The 25,600-nt window shown below is 58.9% G+C and overlaps 2 protein-coding genes across 2 annotated transcripts in view; one reads left to right on the forward strand and one right to left on the reverse strand.

Moving 5' to 3' along the window:
- The window catches only part of LOC121151881 (coronin-7-like), a 46,438-nt gene extending 20,838 nt beyond the window's left edge, over positions 1-25,600 (forward strand). The window contains exons 9-30 of the mRNA XM_040973733.1: positions 5,249-5,398; positions 5,519-5,655; positions 13,019-13,189; positions 16,674-16,968; positions 17,376-17,433; positions 17,511-17,656; positions 17,742-17,834; positions 17,998-18,129; positions 18,622-18,748; positions 19,132-19,307; positions 19,721-19,829; positions 19,922-20,008; positions 20,091-20,233; positions 20,307-20,411; positions 20,499-20,584; positions 21,183-21,324; positions 21,410-21,499; positions 23,329-23,445; positions 23,672-23,807; positions 24,130-24,221; positions 24,826-24,912; positions 25,019-25,600. Coding sequence (XP_040829667.1) covers positions 5,249-5,398; positions 5,519-5,655; positions 13,019-13,189; positions 16,674-16,968; positions 17,376-17,433; positions 17,511-17,656; positions 17,742-17,834; positions 17,998-18,129; positions 18,622-18,748; positions 19,132-19,307; positions 19,721-19,829; positions 19,922-20,008; positions 20,091-20,233; positions 20,307-20,411; positions 20,499-20,584; positions 21,183-21,324; positions 21,410-21,499; positions 23,329-23,445; positions 23,672-23,807; positions 24,130-24,221; positions 24,826-24,912; positions 25,019-25,024 — 2,685 coding nt within the window. The 3' untranslated portion in view covers positions 25,025-25,600. The remainder of the gene's footprint in view (positions 1-5,248; positions 5,399-5,518; positions 5,656-13,018; positions 13,190-16,673; positions 16,969-17,375; positions 17,434-17,510; positions 17,657-17,741; positions 17,835-17,997; positions 18,130-18,621; positions 18,749-19,131; positions 19,308-19,720; positions 19,830-19,921; positions 20,009-20,090; positions 20,234-20,306; positions 20,412-20,498; positions 20,585-21,182; positions 21,325-21,409; positions 21,500-23,328; positions 23,446-23,671; positions 23,808-24,129; positions 24,222-24,825; positions 24,913-25,018) is intronic.
- On the reverse strand, positions 3,884-5,917 carry VASN (vasorin). The gene has a single exon (XM_040973437.1). It carries the CDS (start codon positions 5,915-5,917, stop codon positions 3,884-3,886), a length of 2,034 nt encoding a protein of 677 aa, XP_040829371.1.

Raw genomic sequence — 25,600 nt, forward strand, 5'->3', positions numbered from 1 at the left:
CTCAAGAATGCACTTAGTGTTGCCGTGGGGTTCGGGGCCCAAGGAAATGAGTGTGATGATGGGCAGGTAGCTGTGGCTGGATGTGGGGTGACACTGGTACACTGGCAGGTTTCAGATGGACTCAACTCACTTGGCACAGCTGTCCCTGGTCTGTCTCCAAATGCGACTGGTATCCATGCACCTGGACCTTCCATCCCTGCCTCCAAAAGTTAAGTAGAGGAGTGGGTAGCAGTGCCCAGGCAGTCCCTGGTGAGGCCGGGTCAGCTCTGAGCACAGCCGGCTTTGGCCTGCTGTGACTCAGGAGGCCTACAACAAGCACCTTTGGGTGGCCAGTCCTCGTGGTTCCACAGCCACCCACGCTGCAGCTGGGAGCACTGAAGCTGTGGGTTGAGGTTGGGTGACTCAACCAGGTGAGGCCTCGGGTGAGGGCAGAGAGCTGATCCTGGTTCTAAAGCCTCAGCTGTGACTCAGGGAGGCCCCTAGGGGTCCCAAGAGCCCAGAATGTGCCCTGGGCCTTGGCTGGCTCTTCTGGCCCCTGCTTTCCTTTCACAGTTGGGAAACCGAGTCATGGGGGCAGAGACCTGGCTGAGTTCCAGCAGCATCAGGGACAGTGAGCATGCCTGCGAGTGGGATGCACACTTCAGGGTCTTCCTGGGACAGTTTGAAAGGGTCCCCACTGAGGACCAGTGACTCAATAAGCCCCTCATTGGGCCCCCAGAGGAGGGAAACTCTGGGGGAGGAACCCTCCTTCCCTTTCTTCCTTTCCTGTCTGGGGTGCAGCTGGGAAGCTAGGGAACAAAGTTTTCTTTTTGTATTTTTTTTTTCAAAAATTTGTTTTTATTGGAAACATGGGTAAGATTTACAGAGAGAGAGAGGCAAAAAGATCTTCCATCTGCTGATTCACTTCCCAGATTGCCACAATGGCTGGAGCTGAGCTGATTCAAAGCCAAGTGCTTTTCCCACACAAGTGTAGGGTCCCAAGATTTTCAGCTGTCCTCTGCTGCTTTTTTTCGGACTATTAGCAGAGAGCTGGATAGGAAGTGGAGCAGCTGGGACACAAACTGGCTCCCGTAAGGATAGTGGCACTTGCAAAGTGAGGATTTAGCCATTAGGCCACTGTGCTGGGCCTGTGAGTGAGGCTTTCATACCAGGCCAGGCCAGGGCTGCTCTTAGCTTCCTGGGGACTCACTGAGAGCAGATTAGACCCACTCTTACTCAGAGCAATCACAGCTCCAGCTGCCAGGTTCCACGTCCCAAGCTGCAGCTCTCGCACTGCCCTGGCATCTTCCTGCCTCAGCTAGATACTCTCCGCACCCCCCTCCCAACCTGAGGCCCAACAGAGGCGTTGGTGTGAAGGGACTAGCACCAGCCATCAAGTGCTCTTCCACTCACCGCTTCCTGCCTTCCAGGCTCCACCCTACACGGATCACCCCTGCTTGGTCCCAGTGTGGCTCCTGGAAGAGTGAACGATGCCCAGACCCCATGGTGCCACTGGCCAAAGCTGACCCTGTAATTATAGTAGTTAAGAATAGCCTGGAAGGACCAGTGAGGACTGGAATTTTACAAATCATTCCCAGATGGGCAGCCAGACCAGTGTTCTACCCCCTTATCCAGCCCAGGGCCCTGCCTGGCTAGGCTAGCACCCTTGGCAAAGGAACCGGGCAGGACTTTCCACCCTCCACAAAACTGGTGGGTGCCAAGAATGTGTGACAGCCTCCAGGCTGTTGTGAGAGTGGCAAGTTGCTGTGGAAGTGAGACCATACCCAGAGAGTGGGCAGGATGTCACCTGAAGGCATAGCTGCTGTGTCCACTCTGCCATGTTTGCTGTCACTGGGCTACAGCCTGCCTGTCTTGGGTTGGGTAGAACACTCGGGTGTTCTAGGCTTACACCTCTCCCGGGAGCGTGTGCCATGGTTTCCACTTCTCTTTGGGATGATGAGGATTCAGTCTCCACTGAAGGTCAAGGCACTACCCAGTGGCATAGTGGCAATTTTCTGTGTGCCGGGTGGACTGAGCTGATGGTGAAGGGAACAACAGACACACAGACACATTTGTCTCAGATGCAGGAACAGGAAGGCTGTGACTCCTACACGCCCTGCCAGAAGGCAGCCCCTGGCCATCCAGGGCTGCCACATCCCTCTGTCAGCTCCTGGGCCTTCCTAGCTGGAGACGGTATGAATCAGAGGGGTGTCTTAAGACCTGGCTCTCCATCACCCTCAGCCCTTGGAAGGCCCTTTGCCCACCCTGCTTCCTGCCATCACACCAGGCCAGGTTTGCTTTGCAGCAAAAACATTTACTCAGCAGCCGCCTTGCTCCGCTCGGCAGTAGCCCACAACCCCACAAAGACCCCTTTGATGGAGCTGTGGCGGGGGAGGGCAGGTCTGGCTATGCCGTTCCCCTAATGGGACCCAGGCCTACAGGAAATTCACCTGGGCTGCAGCCTCTGCGTCTTAGGAGGAAGGGGCCCCACCCAGGCCCACTGCTACCACCCACTGCCCGCATGACCTACCACCGCCTCCTCTCTCCATGTGCCAGAGCCCTCCGCAGCCGCTAATTGAATCCAGAGCCTCGCATGGCCGCGCCTGACTCGGCGCTGACATCAACACCCGAGCTGTGGGGCCTGGCCTCCAGGCTTGGGACTGCTTCCTTCCCACTAGGGGTGAGGTTGGAGCCTGGGGCTGTGATGCAGAGGACGTGGGCATGGGGCCTTGCCTGAGTCCCTGGAGTATATGCTGGGGCCCTCTTCAACTCCCTGAAGGCAAAGGTGCTGGGTGTCCATCCCCACCCTGAGCGCCCATCCCTAGTCCAGGCCCCAGCTGCACTTGGCATCCCTGGCTTTGTCTCCCACTCTGCTTGTGGCCTTCTTGAAGACATTCGTGCTTCTGAGGTTTCCAGAAAGCCTGGGTACATCCCTAGTCAAGGGGGTGAAGGAGCATTGTGAGGTCACCAGGCCTGGCACAGTCTGTAAGCCAGACAGCTCTTGGCCCTAGTCCTGAGCCTGCCCCTGATGGATCTGACTTGGCTCCTCTCCCTCCCAATCATGGGTCTTGCTTTTACTGATCCGTGCTTCCCACCCACCAAGGCCCTTTCTCTACTGCTGGGCCTATGAGGTGGGAGCAGGATTTCCTAGTGAGGGGGCAGTGGAAGGCCCCTCATGCCACTCTGGTCAAGCCTTTAAGCCATCGGCACTCCTGCCAGGCCTGATACCCTCCCTGCACCCAGCCTGGACACCTTAGGGATAAGCTAGAAAAACACTGGTTTCATTTTATCTTTTTATTTTTCTTACAAAAGGCCTTCATATCATTGTTTGTCTTACAAAAACCAAAGTCCTTGTCTCTGAGTTTAAAAAAAAAATTCCCAGAATAAATGGGAAAGGATCTCCTATAAATATGTTTTAGAAAACAAAACAACAAAAGCAAAACAAAGTGTTCCTAAAAGCATCTTCCTTTCCAGTTACTTCTGTGCCTTCATTTCCATGGGGCCAATCCGCAGGCCCCAACCCCGGTCCTTACCCTGCTCTCCCTCTGCTCCCTTTCTGGAGGGCTTCCTTCACTGCCCCCAGAGTCTTCATAGGGTAGGGGAGTCTTCATAGCAGGGCCCAGCCTGTGTTACCAGCACACAGCTGAGTATGCCATGTCCCTGGGTTGTGCAGTGCAGGGGAGGTGCAGGCCCCACCCCCTCAGGTACTACAAGGGCTCAAGGGACCCTGGTGCTCCTCTCCCAGGACCCAGCATCTCATGGGTGAGGTCCGGAAAGGCAGGGACTGACTGCGGTCACCAGCTGCACCTGCACCTGTCCCACAGTAGGGACTGAGAATTTGCTTCTCATGGCAGCAGGAAGCACAGGCCTAGAGCCCACCCTGACTACTGCCTCATTCCCAGACTTAGATGTAGGGCTTAGCAGGCAAGGGCCCCTGGGGACTGGGCCCCACGTACCCCATGAGTGGTACTTCACACTCAGGTCCATTGGACAGGGCCTCCCCACTGCCCTCCGTTGCCTTGGGTCCTGGTTCCAAAGGGGTCTTCACCCCCTCAAGCTCCAGGGGCCCAGCCCCTGGCCCTACCTGCCCTTTGCCCTGTGCTGCCACTGCTGCTGACCGGCCCCGCCGCACACAATAGGTCACCCCTATAGTGGCCAGCACAGCCAGGAGCACTGCAGCCAGGGCAGGTGCAATGAGGAGTGGCAGATTGCCTTCCCGGGCCTGCGTAACTGGGGAGTGGTTAGAACGGACAGCCTGGGGCGTGCGGGCCTCCCCGCAGGCCTCCTCACCCTCAGGCACCCGCCCAGCCCCCAACGGTGTGACACAGATGGAATAGGTGGCATTTGGCCGCAGCTGGGTAACTGTGTACTCAGAGAGTGAGGCAGGCAGCCGCAGTGTCACCAGCCGCTTGTCTGGGCCAGACAGGTTGCGGTAGGTAAGACGGAGGCTCCTGAGCTGTACAGGGCTGCCCTGCAGGTAGCGCTGTAGTCCCACCCGCAGGGAGGTGGGGCTCACTGGCTCAATGCCCAGGGGAAGGGGCTGGGGCTGCCTTGGAATGGTTGATGTGGGACTAGGCCACGCACCTTGCCCTGCCCAGCTCTCACAGTACAGGCCTGTAAAGCCCTCTGGACACAGGCACTCCAGGTGGTACTGCGGCCCTAAGCGGCAGGTGCCTCCATTGAGGCAGGTAGATGTTGGGCAGTCCTGGGGCCAGGGTTCTGGTACTGCAGTTGGCAGGGTAGTAGATGGCAGGCTGTGGGCCTCAGTAGCTGGCTCTGTGGAACTGAGCCAGGTGGGAGCTGGGCTGGAAGGCGAGAGTGTGGGCTCCCACACCACAGGCTTTGTGGTGGGTGCTGTGGCCGTGGTGGTGGTGGTGGCTGGGCAGCCAAAGTCGGCATAGTCAAGCTCTAAGAGCAGCTGGCCAGCGTTCTTGGGTGGGAAGTGGCAACGGGTCTCCTCGGGGCTAGCCAGCGTGACACGGCTGTCGCGTACCCAGGGGCCAAACCAGCTCATGGGGCACACGCAGTTGAAGGGATTGCGGGCAGCTGCCAGGAGCCGCAGGCGGGGTAAAAGGCCCGAGAGGTCACTGGGCAGGACTTGCAGACTTAGGTTGCTCAGGTCCAGCTCCTGCAGGGAAGCCAGGCCAGCCAGGTCCTCAGGGCGCAGCTGGGCGATGCGGGTGTTTCCAGCCAGCCGAAGGCGCGTGAGACCCCTGAGGTCTCGGATCACAGAAGGCACACGCTCCAGCTGGTTGTCAGACACATCCAGGTCGTGGAGGTTGCGCAGGCGGCCAAAGAGCCCCTCATCCAGCTGCTGCAGCCCCAGGCCAGCCAGTCGCAGGGCTTCCACGTTGGCAGCATCCAGCGATCCGGGCCCCAGGGCTGGGAGGCTGTTGTGGCTGAGATCCAGCAGCAGCAGGCGGGGCAGGCTCAGTGGGGGTAGTACCCGCAGCTCATTGTCCTGCAGCTTGAGCTCCAGGAGACTGTCAAGTGCATCAAAGGCCCCTGCTTGGATGTGGCGGATGCGATTCTTCCCTAGGTAGAGGCGCTCGAGGTGCCGCAGACCACGGAAGGTTTCGTTGGTAATCTCTCGGAGCCTGTTGGATGTCAGGTCCAGGTTGCTGAGATTGACAAGTGGCTGGAAGACGCCACCTGGCAGGCTGGCGATCTGGTTCTGTGACAGGTCCAGGAGTTGCAGGCCTGGCAGGCCGGCAAAGCTGCTTGCATCAAGTGTGGTGATGCCGTTCTGAAAGATGTACAGGTCAGTTGTGTCAGGTGGCGCATCTGGGGGCACCGTGGCTCCCTGGCGGGCAGTGCAGAAGACAGTCCGTGGCTGGTTGCACTGGCAACCTGAAGGGCAGCCCTGCACCCTAGGTCCCAGGGTCAGCAGCAGGAGCAGTGGCAGGGGCAGCCCTGTCAGGGGGCTCCTTGAGCGCATCTTCCTCCCTGGGAGCAGAAGAGGCAGAGACAGGAGACAATGAGTCAGGGGACTCAAGGGCAGCTTCCTGTCCCCAGTGCAGTAGAGCCCAGCAGTTATGAGTCAGGTCTTCAGTGCCCCCAGCCCAGTTCCCATCCCAGTCACCAGTCATGTGTTATCATTGTCCATCACAAGCACTCACTGGTTTGATGCACGTAGAGGTCAGCATGGGGCCCAGCTGCACCTAGGCCTCCAGTGACCACATGTACCACTTCCCCCTCCGGTCCTTCAGGCCCTCCTGCGGGTACATGGGCAGGTCTCTGTGGTGGATGGGGAAGGAGAGAGAATCCCAGGTCTTGGAACAGCAGCCCCTCCCTGCATCGTCTGGGAGAGAGGGGGCGGGCAGGCGGCCCGGGGTGCGTAAGCAGAGAAGCTGGCTGCCCCAGGCCGCGGCCCCTGCCGCCACGCTCCACGTCCCTCCCTCCCCCTGGTGAGGGGAGACCGCAGCAGGAAGACTTCACATGGAAACTATGGGATCGGTGTTTTTCCACTTCTAGAGTCAGACCTGCCTGGGACAGGGGCTGTGGGCTGCCAGGATGTGGCCGGCGGGAAGGCTGGGGGGCGGGGGGTAGGGAAGGAGGCAGGCAGAGCCAGTGGCCATGATCCCCATTGAGACAAGCAGGCAGGCAGCCCTAATCCTCAGGTCCCCCGTTTTCTGAGGAGCAGTGGAGACTAGATATGAGGGCTCATGAGGCTCAGAAATGGGGTATTGTAGAGGGTCATGGGGGTACCTCCATTCCCCTCCCACCTCTTGGGGTGTGCTTTGGTCTGGTTACTGAGAAAGGGGAACTGTAATCATCCCCTCTGCAGTGACAAGGGAGAGCCCCCGGTGTGTGCTGGTGATGGCTGTGCCTGTGCTGGCCCAGGATGCAGCCATCTTGGTCCCCCACTTCCATTTCAGGAGACACTGTTTTTCCTACTCCCAGATAATAGAGGAAGGGACAGGGACAAGAGACATTGGCCATCACAAAGCCCAGGATGCAGGGCATCCTGTTCCCCCAGTTTCCAGCCATCCTTAGGCCCCAGCTGTTTGCTCAGCATCACTTAGTCTCCTGTGGGGAGCAGTCTTTAGACCACCCCCCTCTGAGGTCCCTGATCCTATACTGGTGCCAGTCTGTCCCTGGGAGGTAGTCCTGCTCAGGGGCCGGCACCCCTCCCTTTCCTGCCTGCTCTTATACAAGGGCCTTTTGTGCTAGAGGTCTGGCCAGCCAGCCTTCCCTTCCCCCACAGTGGCTGTCCAGGTAACAGGACCCCAACCCAGCCCAGTTCTGCCCCACTGCCCTCAGCTGCAGGGAGGAGCTATCTGTGCCACACCACCCCTCCCCCACTGTCACCACCCCCAGGTCCTGGGCTCCTGGAATGGGAAGAGGAGGAGGAGGTCACAGGACTGACTGCCAGCTCTAGGTAAAGGGAGGAAGCCTTGTCACCTGGGGTGAGCTGGGCAGACCACAGCCACCTGCTCAGCTCCCTGGAGGGAAGTAGTGGCCTCTCCTAGGAGTCTGCAGTCCTCACTAATTAACAGTGGCAAAGACCCCTCTGAGACACCCTAGCTGGGCCCCCTCCCCATGGGGGGCTCTGTAGGCTCCTGGCTGTGGGTCACCTCTTTGCCCTGTCCAGCACAGCTGCCTACTGAGTAAATGGTCCAGGGCCTTCTTGGGTCTGCCTGTGCCTGTCCCTTGTCTGATGACCTAAGGCCCTGTGTGCCACACACTCCCACCTCCTCCCTGAGGGACTACTCCACCCTCCCTGACTCAGAGGACAGTGGGTGGGGCCTGGTCTCCAGATGTGAGCTGTGAGTGACCCCCACCCATCCCACATCCATATGGAGTTGAGACCACCTCCCCCTGAATCAGCCCTCCCCACAGGGCCATGACAGGGTCAGGTGGGAGGGGACCCTGCACGCGGCCTCACTGGCCACGACTGTGGCAGTAGCAGCTCCACTTGGGCCTCATGGGCGGCTGGTTAAGAGCTTGCACCCCAGGCCAGCAGTCCTGGACACCAAGATGTCCAAGTTGTGAGGCTATGGATGGCAGCGTGGCTCTCAGCACCTATATCTTTTGTGTCTCCAGGATATTTCAGATCCAGCAGAGGATGCATGCAGAGCCCTTAGCATGAATGGCCAAGCATGCAGGCTGGTCCTGTGGGTTGGTCTGGCCTGGGGGTGGCCATCTGGCCAGCAGGTAGTAAGCTATGAGATAACTGTTAGGACCAAAATGACTTGGGTGTTAGGCTAAGGCGACATCCACAGTCAGAGGGAACTCTGTGTCATCTTCCTGCTGCTCTCAGGAACATACAGTAGTGAGCTCCTGTGCCTGAGCCTGGCTCCCTACAGGGCGAGTGAGGCAGGAGTTGGTGCTGAGGTTTGCAAGCCACAGGCTGGTAAGAGTAATCCTGAGAGAGACCCAGAAGCATACCCAAGTGACCTTGCAGAATCAGCATAAGTAGCCCTGCCCCTCCCCCGTTTCTCCTCCCTGAACCCCCCATTTCAGAGTTGAGGTTTTAATGCTGATTTTAAACGGGGAGATCTGGGCACAGGTCTTTGTAGGGCCCCCCTGCCTTGTGCTGACCTGTGCTGACCTGTGATTACAGGGGCTCTGCCTGAAGCAGGCCTGTGCTTTGATATTTGATCTGCTGAGCAGAGCCCAGGGGAGACCTTTTCCTATGCAGAGGCTGTGGGGGAGTTTCTGGAGACCCGCCTCCTTTCTGCCCAGACTCCTGGGCTCCACTGCCCACTGCCCTTCTTGCTTGTCTAGCAACAAGGTCTGACCACCCCCGGGGGTCTTGGCCAGCTCTGTAGGGATGGCCATGGTGGCTGTACCTCAGGGCAGTTGAGCTTGTACTTGAAGCACATGCTGAGTGGCCAGTGACCGTGGACTCCTGAGGGTCCTACCCATAAAACCTGCCCTCTCTGATGGACACAGATGCCATAGACAGGAAGCCCCGGGACCTGCACACTCAGGCTGCCCTCCACCCTTGCTTGGGTGGTTGGGAAATGGAGGTTGAGTGTGCTCAGTCCTGGAAGGGGGTGTGTGGGGGTGAGCTGTGTTTTGGCCAGCTCCCTGCAGCACATGACCTCCAGGAGGAGCTCTATGGGAAGACTAAGGAGCTCCGTCATCCCAGCACTCAGAGGCAGGGGAGGGGGCAGCAAGATGCCCCAATCCTCCTTCCAGCATACAGCACACTGTGGGCACCCTACTCACATCCATGCCTGGAGATTGGCAAGGACAGGTGAATCATGTGTTGCAGAACCTGGGCCTTAGGTGGCATGTCCAGCCCTCAGGCTGGTGCATCTCAGTGCTCCTGGGTAAGGACACATGCCTGGATGGGTGGAGGGGACAGGCTTGGGCAGACATAGGCCCACGCTTCCTTTCCTGTGCTAGATGCGGCAAAGTGGGCTGTAGGGACAGGCCCTGCAGATCTGACCCTGTGGCTCTGAGTCTCCAGCTTCCAGCACTGGCCTGCCTGGGCCTTGCACTGCCGGCCAGTACTGGCAGCAGCCCAGCCCCAGGAGTTTGCCAACCCCCCAAGGCAGGCGGGACTGTGCCGGCGGCCAGGATGGCTGGCTCCAGTTTTGCTGACGTGTCTGAGGAGCTTGGGGCTCTTGCCTGGGTCCACCTCATCTCCCTTCCCTGGGACACAGCAGCTCTCAGCCCAGCATAGTGAAGAGGTGCCTTGGAGGCTGCTGGCATGAGCCTTTCTCCTGGCAGGGTCCTAGCCCTAGCTGGGGATTAAGCCAGCTCCCCACCCCCCTGGGGACAGCCTTTCATATTGCCCTGTCCACCACAGAAACAATGTGGCAGCAAGGGGGGCACTAGATACCCACTTGCTTCTTACCACACCCAGTGCCCGGCCCTCCCCAGTCTTTTGACCACCCGTTACCCTGGGGGCTTCTCAGCCCCTGCCATACATCAGTCACTCAGAAGGCTAAAAAAACCCCAATTCCCTGGGCCCCACTGATGAGAACATCCAAGCCAGTGACTTGGAAAAACTCCTCCACCCAGCCAGAGGTCAGAACCCTGGGATTATGGAGGGTACCAGCCAGAGGTCAGTAGGTATCCCCCTCCAGGGAGGGGGCAGGTGTGCACCAGCCAGCAGCTGGGCACTTCTCTGCCTCCCCAGAAAGCTGGCTGTCTTGCCCCAGGTGTGAGGTGACCTGGCAGCCAGCAGACCTGTCAGTCCAGCCCTGGAGATGAATGACTAAGGCTAGTGAGGTTCAAGGGAGCCCTCGGGGCAGTGGGAAGTCTGGTCAGTCAGGAGAGGGGCCTGTCAGTCAGGAGAGGGGCCCGTCTGCTAGCAGAAAACACCTGTGGTCCTGGGAGCTATGTGATGGCTGTGGCCCAACTAAATGGGCCAGTTCAGATGCCACTGTTGGCACACAACAGGTGTGATGCCACTGGGCTGGACCCAGACACCCCGCCTCCTCACCACCCTATCTCCACCCATGCCAAGCACCTAGCTAGTAAGGCCCTAACCCTACAATTAACCCTGACATTGCCAGCAAAACACCTTAGTCACCAATGGAGCTATGAGCTCCAAGCCAAGGCAAAGAGCCAAAGGGCTCTTGTCCTTTTATGCTCACCAGGCCCTGCACCCCAGTTACTCTCTGTCGGAAGTGGCCCCTTCCTAGGTCTGTGTGGGCTGAGGGACACACAGGTGAGCCACTGCCCTGCCCCCACAGCTCTCACTGCTGCCAGGCCAGGCTCGGGCTCAGGGCTCAGGGCCAGCAGAGGCCCCAGAGGCTGCCCCAGCCCCTTCTCCATGTAAGCCAGCTCCCTCCTCCCGCCTTAATTAAATCTCTCAGGCAGCCTCCAGGAATGTCAGAGCCCTTATTGCATTCCCCAGGAGTGCAGTGGGGGGCCGTCCTCAACCTTGAGGGAGAATGGGTCCTTTGCCTGCCCCAACCTCAACCCCCCAAAAAACAGAGGTGGCTTGCAGGAAGCCTCCTCCAGCCTCCTCACACCCAGCCAGCTGGAATGAGGAAAAGCGAAAAGTGGGGGAGGCCTGAGGGCCTGGACGGTGAAGGAGGGAAATCAACCCGGCTGACTCTGGATGGAATGTGGAAACCGATAAAAGGCAGGCGAAGGCGGCTGTGCTGCTGCCCCTCCCCCGTGCGGGGCTCCCCAGGCACCCCCGCCCACCCCAAATGCGGCTGGGCTGCAGTCACGTGCCCAGACACACGCCCACGCCAGACACACACCCACTGGCCACACTCTTGCACAGGCACACGCCTGCACACACACACACACACTCTCTCTCTCTCTCCCTCCCCTTCTCCAAGAACTCACGCAAATTCCACAGCAATGAGGGGAGCTGGTTTTCTTGGCAGTGCAGAGCCTTGGGCTCCCCAGCCCAAGGAAGGGCTCTGAGGAGAGTCGAGGGTCACTCCAGAAGGGTTGCTAACCCAGGCAGGTAGCCTTGCTGCCCTTGACATGAGCCTGGAGCCTGGCACTGGCTCGAGGTGCCTTCTCCGCTCGTGATGGAAGCTGTTTGGCTGGCTGAGGGGCAGCTGCCGCCTGGGCCCAGCTGCAGCCCTGCTTCCCTGTTGCTAGGGGCTGACCAGCACCAACAGCAGGGTCCTCTTAAAGGCCCCTAATCCTGGCCTGTGGGTGCAAATGTCACAAGAGCAGGGCCTATGGTCATCCCTCTGCTGCCCCAAGGGGCTTGCTAGGGAGGATCGTATAGGTCATCCTGCTCCCATGTCCAGAGTGTGAAGGGTGGCGCCAAGGGACAGTCACCCCCCCACCCCTGGTTACCCTTAGTACCACAGGTTTCAAGTGGCCATTCTAATCTGCAGCCACATCAGGCCGGGGGAGTGGGGACAGGCAGAGCCCAGGCAGCCAGGCTGGCACGTGGGTGCTGGTCTTCCCCTCTGGGCTGGGAGAGGCTAGATAATGGTCTGGAGGGAATCCAGCTGGGCTGCTCATTTCCAGGGCCCTCTTCCTGCCTCTGACACTCTGTTTACAGAAGCTCCGGGGCTGACTCCCCTGGGAGAAGACAGTAAACTCTGGGGACTCTGAGCCCATCCCCCTCACCCGCCTGCCCTAGCTCTGCAGGGCTGTGCCAGCAGCTGGGCTGGCTCCTGATGGACCCTGCTGGAAGGGCGGGTGGTAGAGGGGGTGGGTACCAGCCTGGCCACCTCTGTGCCAGGACAGCCAAGGCCTAACCTCATCAGAAGGGACCTTTGAGCTTCCGTCCTGTCCTCATTCACGGAGGCTCTTGGCCTGAGGATGGGGCTTTGGGGTCATCATGCCCTCCTCCAGAGCCTACCCTGTCCTTGGGTGCAGCTGGCTGGCTAGCAGGGGGACAGCTAGACCTCCAGGGTCTTCTAGTACCCAGCAACTCCATCTCTGGGCGCCAGCAGGAAAGGCGGTCAGCGACCCTAGTGTGGTAATTGTTAACCAACGGGGGTGAGGCAGAATGGCTGGCACCAATGAGCAGGCTTTGCCAATGACCACAGGAGACCCGGCAGTCCCAAGCTCCAGCGCTGCCAGCCCAGAGACACAAAGGACTAGGCTGGCTCTGGGCCACTAGGTTCAGATGGGGCACACTATGCCAGCCACACTGCACCCCACCTGGGAGATCGCATCAGATCTCCGCCAGCTTTCCCCCCCTCCCTGGGGCTGCATGTCTGCGGACCCCTTCTCTGTTCTGAGTGCCAAAGGGTCAGCTGTTCTTGACAGGACCACCCGACTGTCTGACCCCAGAACGGAAAAGTGACCCAAGTTTGTGGCTTCACCATCCCCTCAAAGAGGTTTGATTCATAAAACTGTGCCTGCCCGAGGGCCCAGCCGTAGGAGGAGGAAGCAAGGGAGGGGGTGTTTATTTTGTCTGCTCACAGCCTCGCCAGCCGGTTAGCCGCGGACACGCGCACCCTGGCCCGGCTGTGGGGCGCCCCGGGACCGCCGCGGCAGGCGCACGGGATGGGGTGGGGCGTCGCCTGCGCCCGAATCCGTGCAGGTGGCCGTGCAGGGCTGGAGCTGGGGCCGGGGTCCCTCCCTAGGTGCGTGTGCACGCAGGGGGGGTCCGTTCATGAGCAGCGCTGCCCGGCATCCCCTCCCGCAGCCACCCGGCCCCGCAGACACTCACCAGGCAGTGGCAGCGGGGGGAGCCCGGCGGAGTGGCCGTGGCCTCAGTTCTTCCCGACCAGCCGGTCCGGAGGTGTCCGGACTCCCGAGGTAGCAGCGTTCGCGTCTCCTCGCCCCGGGCTCGGGCTCCGGAGTCGGCCCGCTGGAGGCGGGTCACGCCTTAAGAGCTAGGAGGGCGGGTCGCCTCTCATTGGTCGGCGATACGGGCGGAGCTCTGGAAGTCTCCGCCCCTCCCCGCTGCCGGGGGTCATCGGGCCGGACTGGCCTGGTCCTCACCCCGCCACCTCCCCGAGCGCGCAGAAGGAGCGATTTGGTCTGGAGTCTGGCGTCCCGGGCTCCAGTCTGTCTGCTGCTGCGGAACCAAGTGACAACCGGGGAGGTTTCTGCGTTGTGAAAAGCAAGTGAATCCCAAAGGAGATCACGAATGTAAGGGAGGTAGAGTCAGGTGACAGAGGCCTCAGTCAGACCCCTGGTGCTGGCAGGAGGGCCCAGCCCCCAAGACCAGCTCCAGAAATCCGGATTTTTAGACTGAATCTCTGCATGTGCTGCTGTTGGCAGCTAATCCTAAATTCAGAAGTTCCAGGGCAAGCCACACTCAGCTCTCACAGGAGCTGCCAGACTTGAGCTTGTGGTCCCTGTAGCCAGGATGACTACAGGGCTGAGAGCACCCCCCCTGCACTCCCACCTCTTTTGGGTGAAGAATGAAGGGACTGCTTTAAGAAAGGAAGTGACTTCCTGCAGTTACTGGCAGTGTCAAATTCAGATTTTGTGTGTGTGTGGGGGTGATGTGCTGTGGAATGCAGTTGATAGTCGCCCGTCATTGGGCAGGAGGGGTGTGTGATGTGCCAGGGGCTGGACTCACCCAGAAAAATCCCCTGCCTCGAGATTCCAGGAAAATGCTCTGCTGCCCCTCCCCCCAGCACACAGCACACCCCCGCCTGCTTGCGGCTGTGGTCACAGTGATGCCTCAGAGTCTTTGGGGACCCAGCTCAGCTCCCAACTTCCGCAGAGCCTTGGATCCCTGCAGCCGCTCCAGCCCGGCCTATAACCAGGGCTTTAGTTGGACTGGCTCCCGACTTGGAGGTGCCCAAAGTCTCGTCCCAGGATGCTATGCCATATTGACCAGGGGCACTGCATGGTCTTCATGGTGGCCCCTAACCAGCTGTCATGTAAGAGGGGTTGGGATGGCCACCTCCTCGAGGTCCCTTCTCAGCTCAACATTGAAAACTCAGGTAGTTCTGCATCCAAAAAGGGCTTCCTAGCTTGTGCTGGGTGAACTGAATGTCTCGGGTAAGGCTGGGCCAGGATCTGGCTTACTGATCTTCCGGAACCACCTGCATTCACCGGGCACGAGGATCTTGCTTACTAAGGGTTCTCACCTGCTCCCAAACTGTGTGCATTGGCCACCAGCGCCGTGCGGCTGCTGGTCAGACTCCACGGCTCTTCCCTGAGTGTCCTCTGAGGCCGTCCAAGCACCCTTAGCCTGACTCTTCCCCTCTGCGGCCAGTTCTCACACCTGACCGGAATGTCCACCACCAGCCCAGTCCTGTGCCCTGGGTTCATCCACACAAAGACCTCAAAGGGGACATTCAGGAGACCCCTTCCCAGGCTGTCCAGACTTTCCTTGCATGCTTTCAAGGATTTCTTCCCTACCCCTATAAGCTAGTTACCAGGAACTTCTGTGAGGACCATGGAGAAGGGAGTGTGGTAGCGGGGGTGATTGGGACAGCTCCAAGGTGCCTGCATGGCTCTGGACCAGAGGGCTGGGGTGGAGAAGGCTGAGGAGGGAGTCTTGTAGTTGGTTTCCCAGCAAACATGCTGTTCACTAAGTACAGGAGCGTGGAGTGTGGCAAGTGGGAGGGCAGGGCAGCAGGCATTATCAGGAGGCTGACACCCCACTCCTCCCCCCGAAGCCGCTCTCCATCTTTCTGAGGCTCTAGACCTGTGTGTGCCAAGGCAACAGCAGCTCTCACCACCTCTGGCTCCCTGCCAGAGTGAGACTCATGCTGCGTTCTGGACCTAGATCCCAGCCTGGCTGTCTTTGAGGTCTGAGGTGAGGCCCGTGCCAGCCACTGGGTGCCATGACCCCATTTCTGGCCTGGGCCATGCCTTGGAAGGCAGGGTGCCCCCACCTGGCAGAGCTTCCCAGATTGCTCTGCCAAGAGCAAGGAAGACTGGCCTGACTTGTCAGAGGAGGTGGCCCTGCCCTCTGCAACTCCCTGCCCCTGCCCCCAACTCCTGAGTCAGTGGCTGGCTAGGGCTTATGAGACAGGGTGAGCTTACCCATATTGCAAGGGACCTATAGGCCTGGTTTTCTCCCATCTGGCCACTGAAACAACAGGGGGACCACAGAAGTGCCCAGCCAGCTCACGGAGCCACTCTGAACCTTGGCCCTGAGCCATGCGTGACGACCTATTCCCATGCCGTAGATAGCTTCACACAGCCGTACTTGTGGTCTCTGCTCAGCACCCATCCCGTCCCATCTGCCATGCTTCAACTCACCATCAGCTTTACCTGACTCACCCTCCTGAGCTGAACTCCCTACCCAGGGCACCAGGCCCAGCATCCTCGCCACTCCTGTTGCAGGCCTTGGGCTCACCTGCCTTGGGCACACGCTGCTCATCACTGGTCCTCCCTCCCTGTGGCAGGCTGGATTTCCCCAAGGCTGTGGCCAAACCAAGGTCATGCCTCCTTAGCCCCCACCGCATCTTCAGGCACCCTTTCTCGCGCACGTGTGTAATATCTGTGGGGTAATTTCTGACTCACATCAAGTTGTAAACTGCTTGAGGACAGCTGAGTTCTCTTGTCCTCACTTTTGGCAATTCCTACAGCCTGAGCCGAGGGCCAGGCAGAGGCTAGCTGGTGAAAGGAATGAGTGAGTGAATGTTAATAGGACCTGCTTCTTCTGTCCCCACTGGCGCTGGTGTCAGCATGTCAGACACTCAAAGTCACACCATGTCTGTGTCCCTTACCCACCCCCTCTACCACCACAGTAGGCGGTGGTCAGGCCAAGCCCAGCTCACCCTGCTGAGGCTGAGATAATTAGGGGCCTGTGTTACTCACAGGTGACCAGCCCAGGATACTCCAGGAAGTGGTGGAGACACCCGGTACCCCACCCAGCTTCCTAGTCCTTTCTGTGGCTCCTGGAGGGGGAGGGCAGCTCTCCAGGAAGGGATGGGTGGGTGGGTGGCAGGGGCAGTTGTGTCACTTGTCACCTGGGTGAGGAACAGCTGCTGCAGCTGGATAATCTCTAACCACTGGGCGCACAGTGGACTGAGGCTGAGTGTTGCACCAGGGTGGGAGCCCAGCCTCAGGGTGCCCCAGGAACAAGAAGGCGAGAGCAGAAGAGAGCCACTGTCGGAGCTCTGGGCCCAGACGACAGCACTCACAGGGCCAGCATCCCTCCTGCCTTGATCACAGAGGGGACAGGAGGAGCCCAGCCAGCAGTGGGAGGAGGCTTATCGTTGCTGGTACCTGGCAGTCAGTGCAGAGGAGCCAGGGGACACCAGGAGCCCCATCCATTAATGCAGAGCCTGAGTGGCCAGCTGGCAATCTTTGGGGCCCATGCACAGATAGTCCTGGCTGGGAATGCAAACCCTGAAGTGCTAACCCAGACCCCGTGGGCATCCCAGGTGGCACTGGCCTGGAAACCGGGCTGAGGTCTCAGTGGAGCATGGGGAAAGAACTTGGCTTGAGCTCTCCTGTACCCAAGCCCTGTACATGTCCTGCCATGTGGTTTTGGGCTCACATATGGGCAGCACGGGGAGAGGAGGAAGGGTGCCAAGTGTCTCACTATTACTGTGGCTACTGCTGAAGCTCCAATCCAGGATCCTGAGGTCCCCAGGCCTCACCTGCCATTCCTCTCCCTCCAGGTCTCTGATACCTCTGTTGGACCCAGACTCGGGGCTGCTTATACTGGCAGGAAAGGTAAGAAAGAGTCTCTCCCAACGTCTGCCACCTGGGGCTCCAGCCCAGAGGCTGTGCCCGCCCTGCTGTCCCCACAGGGCCCAGGCTGTTGCCTGCGCTCACCTAGAGGCACAGCCTCCTTCAGCCAATGCCTCCAGGCCTTTGCCCAGGTGGCCTAGCTGAGTGGTGCCCCTGGAACGGCAACCTCAGGAAGTCAGGCAGCTGGCTGCATGCCAATATAGAGCCCCTGGCACTCACTGAACCTGTGATGAGCAGCAAGTGAGCGGAAGGCCCCCAGGGTCCAGCTTGGTGCTCAGCAGATGTGAACCCTGCACCGGTGGCCACCTTGCCTCTGTCCCCAGAGTACTGGGGTGCAGCAGGGGCAACATTGTGGGCAGCAAACAGAGCCACACCTGGTCTTGTTTCAGGGCGAGAGTCAGCTGTACTGCTACGAGGTGACCCTGCAACAGCCAGCCCTGAGCCCAGGTGAGGCCTGGTTATCCCACCCTCTACCCCACCTCACACCCTGGCTGCCACCAACTGTCTTGTATGGTATCCGACAGTGACTCAGTGTGTCTTGGAGGGCATTCTGCAAGGGGCAGTTCTTGTTCCCCGACGGGCACTGACTGTCATGAACTGCGAGGTGCTGCGTGTCCTACAGCTGAGCGACACTGCCATCATCCCCATCAGTTACCATGTGCCCCGCAAGGTGAAGGCATCCTGCCCGGGAAGCTGGGGCTGGGCATTGGAACAGGGGCCTGGACCTCACCAGCAGCCTGCCCATCTGCCTCCAGGCTGTGGAGTTCCATGAAGACCTGTTCCCGGACACTGCTGGCTGCATGCCCGCCTCTGACTCCCGTGCCTGGTGGGCTGGGAGCAACCAGCAGGTAGGGCCAAGGCCTGGCTCCCTGTTCCAGTGGCCTGAAAGCCCCTAGCTTATCTACACCCAAGTCACTGGGCCTCTCTGTGCCCCCTCTCCCTAACCAGGTCAGTCCCTTCTGACCTGGGGGCCCAGAAACCCCACTGGTTCAACCAGCAACCTCCCCACAGGTGCAGAAAGTTAGTCTCAACCCAGCCCACCGACCCCATCCCAACTTCACCTCTTGCCTGGTGCCCCCTGTGGAGCCTCCCCCTGGCATGGCCCAGCCTGCAGAGATGCCCGTGGATGATACCAGCCCAAGTGTAAGTAGCAAGCTGCCCCTCCTCCTCCCATAGCTGAGGCCATGGCTGGTGCTCAGAGTGACTTGGGCCACCAGATGGGGATATATCTTAATCCCTCATGGCCACCAGGCACAACGGAAGCTGAAAAATGCAGCTCACATTCAGAGCTTGGCAGTATTTCCTCAAGTGAGCAAACACTTGAAAAGCCAGACTTTGCACATCAAAACCATTTTTTGGATTCTCTTGAAATGTTCATAGATCTCACCCCCAGAGCAGAGGGTGGTGGCTGCCACCTGCTGTCCCTATAGTTCAGAGCTCTGTCTTCCTCCCTCCTCAGTGTTGTCTCAAGTCACCATCCCTCTCTCCACCCACCTCCATCCCCTTCATGCTTACAGCAGAGGCAGAGGCGCCTGACCAGCCTCAAGTGCCCAGTGACCCAGGGGTTGGGTCTGGACTCCCCTCTTTGGCTATTCACCCCAGGGCCTGTGTGCTAACCAGGGTGCTTCTTCCTAGGAGGGCTTCTCCTCCCCACCCAGCTCCCTTACCTCACCCTCCACGCCCTCAAGCCTGGGGCCCTCGCTCTCCAGCACCAGCGGCATTGGGACCAGCCCCAGCCAGAGGTCGTTACAGAGCCTGTTGGGTAAGAGTCACTCCTTGCCACAGGAGCCCTGAAGGCAGCTGTCCTTTGTACTCCATAGTCCTGGCCCAGAGGGACACCCCTTGTTCAGCCAGAGACTTGGGTTCCCAACGGAGTCCTTGGTCCTGGGGGCTGGGGTGGGGCTACTCTCTCGACGGGAGGCCTGGGCTGTAGGGTTCCAAGCAGCACTTCCTAGAACTCCAGGTTCCCCTAAGAGAGCCCAGCTTCGGATAAGGGCCTTGACCCTTGGCACGAGTCCTGGCACACTGTGGTGGCCGGATCTCATACATCTTCTCTCGCTGGAGGCAGCTGACATCCTGGACTTAGGGGCAGGGCTGTAGGCCCAGCATCCTCACACATGGCTCGGTGTCCCCGCTGCTCTCCAGGCCCCAGCTCCAAATTTCGCCACGCTCAGGGCACCATTCTGCACCGAGACAGCCACATCACCAACCTCAAGGGGCTCAACCTCACCACACCTGGCGAGAGTGATGGCTTCTGTGCCAACCAGCTGCGTGTGGCCGTACCTCTGCTTAGCAGCGGAGGGCAGGTGGCCGTGCTGGAGGTAAGCTGCCCTAGTCCAGCAGGACTGCTCCTCAGGTCCCTGCAAGCAGGCAGCAAGGACACTGAGGACATTAGCTACCCCTAGTAGCTCACCGATAGGGATCCAGGACAGGTGCCTACTTGGCAGACCCTGTGGTCAGTCCAGTCACCCCATGCAGTAGATGCCACTCCTGTTCCTGTCCTTCCTTCCCGACGCAGATGGGGTGATGAGACACAGTGAACTGCGGGACCTGGCTGGGTCATACAGTGTGTAATGGGCGGACAGAGCTGGCCTTCTAGCCTGCCTACCTGAGTTTCCTCCACACTGCCACCCCTTCACTTTCTGGGGTTCCCTGAGTGTCACGTGGGTTCGTAGCACAGGGTGGCAGCCCCTGCCTGGTGCTGATGGCTGTGGGATGGGGGTACCTCCCACAGCTGCGGAAGCCTGGTCGCCTGCCTGACACAGCACTGCCCACGCTGCAGAACGGGGCAGCCGTAATGGATCTAGTCTGGGACCCCTTTGATCCCCACCGCCTGGCTGTGGGTAAGGAAGCTGGGTGCCTGGGCTTGAGAGCGGGCCCCAGGTGAGAGCCCAGGAATCTTAGGCCAGCAAAGACGAACAGCCACTTCTTGTAGCTGGTGAGGATGCCAGGATCCGACTGTGGCGGGTACCCCCGGAGGGCCTGGAAGAGGTGCTCACCACGCCTGACGCCGTGCTCACAGGTCAGAAAGCCACCGGGGCTGTGGAGGGGCAGTGGCCTCCTGGAGCATCTGTTCCACTCCTCCCACCCTGGCTTTCCCTCAGGCCACACAGAGAAGATCTACTCCCTGCGTTTCCACCCTCGGGCAGCTGACGTGCTGGCTTCCTCTTCCTATGACCTCACGGTTCGCATCTGGGACCTTCGAGCAAGAGCTGAGCGGATGAGGCTGCAGGGCCACCAGGACCAGGTAGGACAGCTGTGAAGGCAGATGCCCAGTCATGAGGCCAAAGGCCACCATTCAACCCCTTCCATATTGGCAGATCTTCAGCCTGGCCTGGAGTCCTGATGGACAGCAGCTGGCCACCGTGTGCAAGGATGGGCGTGTGCGTGTCTATGAACCCCTGCGTGGGCCTGAGCCCCTACAGGTGAACAAGTGTATATGGGCAGCAAGGCATGTGGGGGTTGCCAGCCCCAAGGGCTCTAGCTGGGCTTCATGCTCTGTGTCTCCACAGGAAGGGCCAGGGCCTGAGGGGGCCCGAGGAGCTCGGATTGTCTGGGTGTGTGATGGTCGCTGTCTGCTGGTGTCTGGCTTTGACAGGTAAAGACCCCCCAAACCACTATCTCCAGGCTTCAGCAGCTGCCTCTGCACCCCATCCCCACAGTCAGATAGTGGCAGACTGACAGGACCTGTGTCTGCCTCTCACTGGATGGGTGGGTGGGTAGGCCAATGGACAGAGAAGCAGTTGGGTAGCTAGATGAGGGGGTGGGGCTGGAGAGGGCCCAAAGGGTTGAGAGCAGGTCCCACTGTCCCACTGTGTCGGATAGGTGTCACTGAAGCACAGCAAACAGACCTTAGCCTGAAATATGAGCACCCTGTGCTTGCAGCAGGGACCAGGAAGGACTTCCCAATGGAGGTGTCACCAAAAGCAGGTCACAAGGGGTACATTCATGTGTGGGTGGCATGAAGTAACCCACCCAAGTGGAGCTGAGGGGGAAAAGTCCAGGTATGTGGGCCCCCGGACGGGTATGGAGGCCAAGACTGTGCAGGGCAGGGCTGGGCAGCAGTGATTAGAATCAGGCTGCTGCCAGCTGTACATTCGGCCTCTCCCGTGCCCGGGAAATGGTTCTAGGGCAAGTCTTGGACTGGCCTGGCCTCTCCAGCCCTAAGGCCCTGCCTCTGCCCGACTTCCCTACAGTCGCAGTGAACGCCAGCTGCTCCTGTATGCAGCTGGAGCTCTGATGGGCGGGCCCATGGCAGTGCTTGGCCTAGACGTGGCTCCTTCAACGCTGTTGCCCAGTTATGACCCGGACACTGGCCTGGTGCTTCTCACAGGCAAGGTAGGCTGGACAGGTGTGGGCAGTGGTGAGATGGATGAGAGGGACCTTACCTCTGGCCACTTCACTGTCGGCTTCTTTCATTCAGGGTGATACCCGCGTGTTCCTGTATGAGCTGCTCCCTGAGGCCCCTTTCTTCCTGGAATGTAATAGCTTCACATCGCCTGACCCCCACAAGGTGAGGCCACCCTTCCTCCTGGACTAGCTTCCCATCCCCAACCAGTACCACAGAGCTTCCTCGCCCCCATGTGGCTGCCTGGGGGAAGTGCAGGAGCCTGTGGGTTCAGCAAGCCAGGAGCTGTGGGGGTGATGCTGCAGGAGCCAGTTGTGAAAATGTCTAGGATTTAAAAAAAAAAAAAAATATATATATATATATATATATATACATATATATATATAGTTTACTTATTTGTTTGCATCTACTGGAAAATCAAAGTAACAGATAGATATACATCCATCTGTCTGCCTCCAAGACTGAGATAGGCCAAAGCCAGGAATCTGGAAATCTATCCAGGTCTCCCATCACGTCGGTGGCCGCGCTCCCGGTCCTGTAGCCATCATCTCCTACTCCCCAGGATGCATTAGCAGAAAACAGGATCAGAAGCAGAGTAGCTGGGACTGGAGCCAGGACACTGTTGGGACCACAGGGGTCCCAAGTGGTGGTCCCTTCTAGGGAACAGAAAGTACCAGAGAAATCCACTCCTGTCTGGGGATGTTGAAAACAAGCCATTATGCTCAGCCATTATTAAATGATAAGCTCCATGAGATTACATTACATGAACCTATAAAAACTAAGGTAATAAATGCAGCTCCACACACACACAGACAGGTGCTGCATCCCCAGGTCGACTATTTTTAATTGCCTCTGCACTAAACATTTATATGCTTTCTAACTATGACTTCTAAGCATCACAGAGTGACAGCTGTTTACACAGCATTTGCATTGCGTTAAGGGCTGTGAGTGATTTAGAAAGGACTGGAAGTGCTTGGAGGATGCTCAGAGGGTTCTGGGCCAGCACCTGGTATTTTAGGTAAGGGACTGGAGCATCTGCAGGTTTAGTCTGCTCAGTGGGTCCTGGAACTGACCCAGGAATAACACCAGATGTCTACGCTCAGTTTTTCACTGTCACTTCCCAATTATTCTCCCTTTTTAAATTAGTTTGAAAGACACAGCACTCTTCTGCTGGTTTGTGCCCCCACAAGCCTGTGATGGCCAAGGCTGGACCAGACCAAAGCTAGGAATGAGGAACTCCATCTGAATCTCCCAAATGGGTGGCAAGGATTCAACCTGCTGCTTCCAAGGGTGGTATCCATCAGCAGGAAGTAAGGATCAGAAATGAAGCTGGGACTGGGACCCAGGCACCCAGATGTGGGACCTGAGCAGCCAAACCAGCAGCTTAGCCACCTACTTGCTCCATTTTTGCTTGAATTAGAGAAGCAAAGAGAGCTGCCGTTCTCTGGTTTTCTCCTATGGTGCCTACCGGTGCTAGGGGCTGGGCTGAATCCACAGTTGGGGCTGAGAAGTCCCTCTAGGCCTACTACGTGGGTGACAGAACCCAATGACCTGAAACCTCCCTTTACCCTCTCGGGGTCTCTGTCAGCAGGAAGTTGGAGTCAGGAGCCAGAGGTGGGTATCAAACCCATGCACATGCAGATAACGTCACTGCTAGGCCAAGCACTGACCCCACACTTCCTAACAGTTTTGCCCAGTGTATCTGTTGCTTGTGCTGTTGACTGGTGTTCGTCTATGGACTCAGTCCCAAGGATGTGGACACTGCGTGCATCCTGGAAGCTGTGCTGCTCTCTGTCCCCCAGTAATGCCTGCTTGAACTGCCATGGTGGGAATTCTCAACACATATTACCCACAGGGCTTTTCTCTGCCAAGAGCAACCATCGCACATTACCAACACCGCCCCCCCCCCCAACCCGGGATGACCGTGGCCCTGTGGTCTCCTGAAGCTTTGGCCTCTTGTCCCAACTTCCTCTTTCCTCTCCCCCACCCCCCAGGGCTTCGTCCTCTTGCCCAAGACAGAGTGTGATGTGCGGGAAGTGGAATTTGCTCGATGCCTGCGACTGCGTCAAACCTCCCTAGAGCCAGTGGCTTTCCGGCTGCCCCGAGTCCGGGTGAGATGGAGGTCCAGGGCTCCAAAGCCCAACCCTGTCCAGCTGCTTCCTAACATCTGTTGGGAGATTTAGGTCTCACCCTGTCACTGCCCTTTGGGGATTCCTGCCCCTTGTCCCACAGAAACTCTTGGGAACCAAGCACAGACTTGGGGCTGGGGGTTGGCGAGGAGCACATGTGCCTCAGGGCTCTGATCAGTGTCTCAGGCAGCCCTCCCTGCCTCCGCAGAAAGAGTTCTTCCAGGATGACGTGTTCCCAGCCACAGCAGTGACCTGGGAGCCTGTGCTCAGTGCCGAGGCCTGGCTGGCAGGTGCTAATGCGAAGCCCCGCCTGCTCAGCCTGCAGCCCCCCGGCATGACCCCAGGTAGAGTGAAGGACTGACTGGGGGATGGGTAGGGGACAAGGCAGGGGCTGAAGGCTCAAATCCAGCTGTTCATGCCTGCTGGCACACAGAGACCTCTGGCATTCCTAAGGATGGGGGTGGCCCATCTCTACCCCATCTCCTGAGTCCCAGAGGCAAGTCCCTACCCCCACCCCCTGGATCTTCCACACGCATACTCTGATACTCAGAGGCTGTGGTCACTGTTAGTGCCACCTCTGGGAATTCTGCCATGGAATCCTCTAGGGGCTGGCACCAGATGGTCCATCCAGGGGACTTTCTGATGTCTGTCCTTACTGTGCCCAAGTGAGCCAAGCCCCCCGTGAGGCGTCTGCTCGGCGGGCCCCATCCTCAGCGCAGTACTTGGAAGAGAAGTCAGACCAGCAAAAAAAGGAAGAGGTAGGCAAGGGCGAGGGCTGCCTATGACTGGGTGAAGGGCCCCGGCTGTGCCCCACCGTCCGTTTCTTCAACTCTGACCCAGGCTGGGAGTGGAGCTACACATCACACCTGCTCCATCCCACTGCTGACTTGGTGTAACCCCCACCCCCAGCACCTACAAGAAGCTGGCAGTGGTAGGGGGCCCTCTAGCCAGGCCTAACACAACCAAATCCAAAGGTTGGGCTCCCAGTGCCTTTGACATTCCGGTGTGCAACTGAAAATCTGAGGAATGGTATGGAACTGGCCACACCTGTGTCTGGTGCCACTACCACAGCCTCTGTCCAGACTTCCTGACCCAACCTCTGTCCTGACTCCTCTCTGGCACCTCTCTATGGCAGAACCCACCTCTGTCTGAGGTCTCCTGTCTCCACTCCTCCTCTCTCTCATTCCTCCTCTGACTCCAGTACCTATTTCAGTGAAAACCCATCAGCTTTGCCCAGGCTCATCAAGAGAATGGCTTCTCTAAGAGTGTTTGGGTCTGAGCCACGGGGCTTGGTTGCTTCTGGGTTCAGAGAGTCCTAGTCCCCTCCCAACCCTTCTGTCTGGCCCTTTTCCATACCCTCAGCTGCTGTGTGCCATGGTGGCCAAGCTAGGCAACCGGGAGGACCCGCTGCCACAGGACTCCTTCGAAGGAGTGGATGAGGATGAGTGGGTGAGTGGCCTGTGGGCCTTGCTCCTCCTACACCCACAGGCAGCCCTCAGTCACCTCCCTTCTGGAGCACACTTACCTCCCTCCCACTTCCGATTTGTGCCCCCAGGACTAGCCTGCCCACCAGTCACTGCTGGCCTCACCTGCCACTACCATGTCCTAGAACCACCTGGTGCCCTGGCACCTCTCACAGCTTCCTCTCCATCTGGAAGATGCCTCCCCTGCCCGGCACGTCCTGGCCCATGGCCTCTGGGCCCTGCAATCCAGTGGACTGCCTTCACCTCTGCTTTCTCTGTGCCTGGCTGCCTGTTCTCAGATGCCTGCTAGCATGTGGAGCAAAGGGTATGGGGGGTGGGCAGGGGGTGAACAGAATGGGCCTGGGCAGGCCCAGGGCTCCTCGTCTGCCCTGCCCTCCTCGTCTGCTTGGGCAGACCCAAGCTGGTACCTTCAGCTACCACCTGCCATCCCATCTTGCCTGTTGTCCCAGTTCATCATGGACCTGGGGGGCTGGCTCCCCCACCAAGTGATTTGGAACAGCACCTGCCTCAGGGGCCTGGGACCAGTTGCCCAGGCTCAAAGCCAGAAGGGAGCATCTCAGAGCTGCTGGTCCAACTTGGAGGGTAGGTACCCCACAGGGACCGGCCCATAGCTGCCCTGGATATTTTCAACAATTAAACCTTTGTACGCTGGC

Source organism: Ochotona curzoniae, unplaced genomic scaffold (genome assembly GCF_017591425.1).
Source record: "Ochotona curzoniae isolate NIBS_2020 unplaced genomic scaffold, NIBS_Ocur_1.0 contig_2321, whole genome shotgun sequence".
Classification (NCBI taxonomy): Eukaryota; Metazoa; Chordata; class Mammalia; order Lagomorpha; family Ochotonidae; genus Ochotona; species Ochotona curzoniae.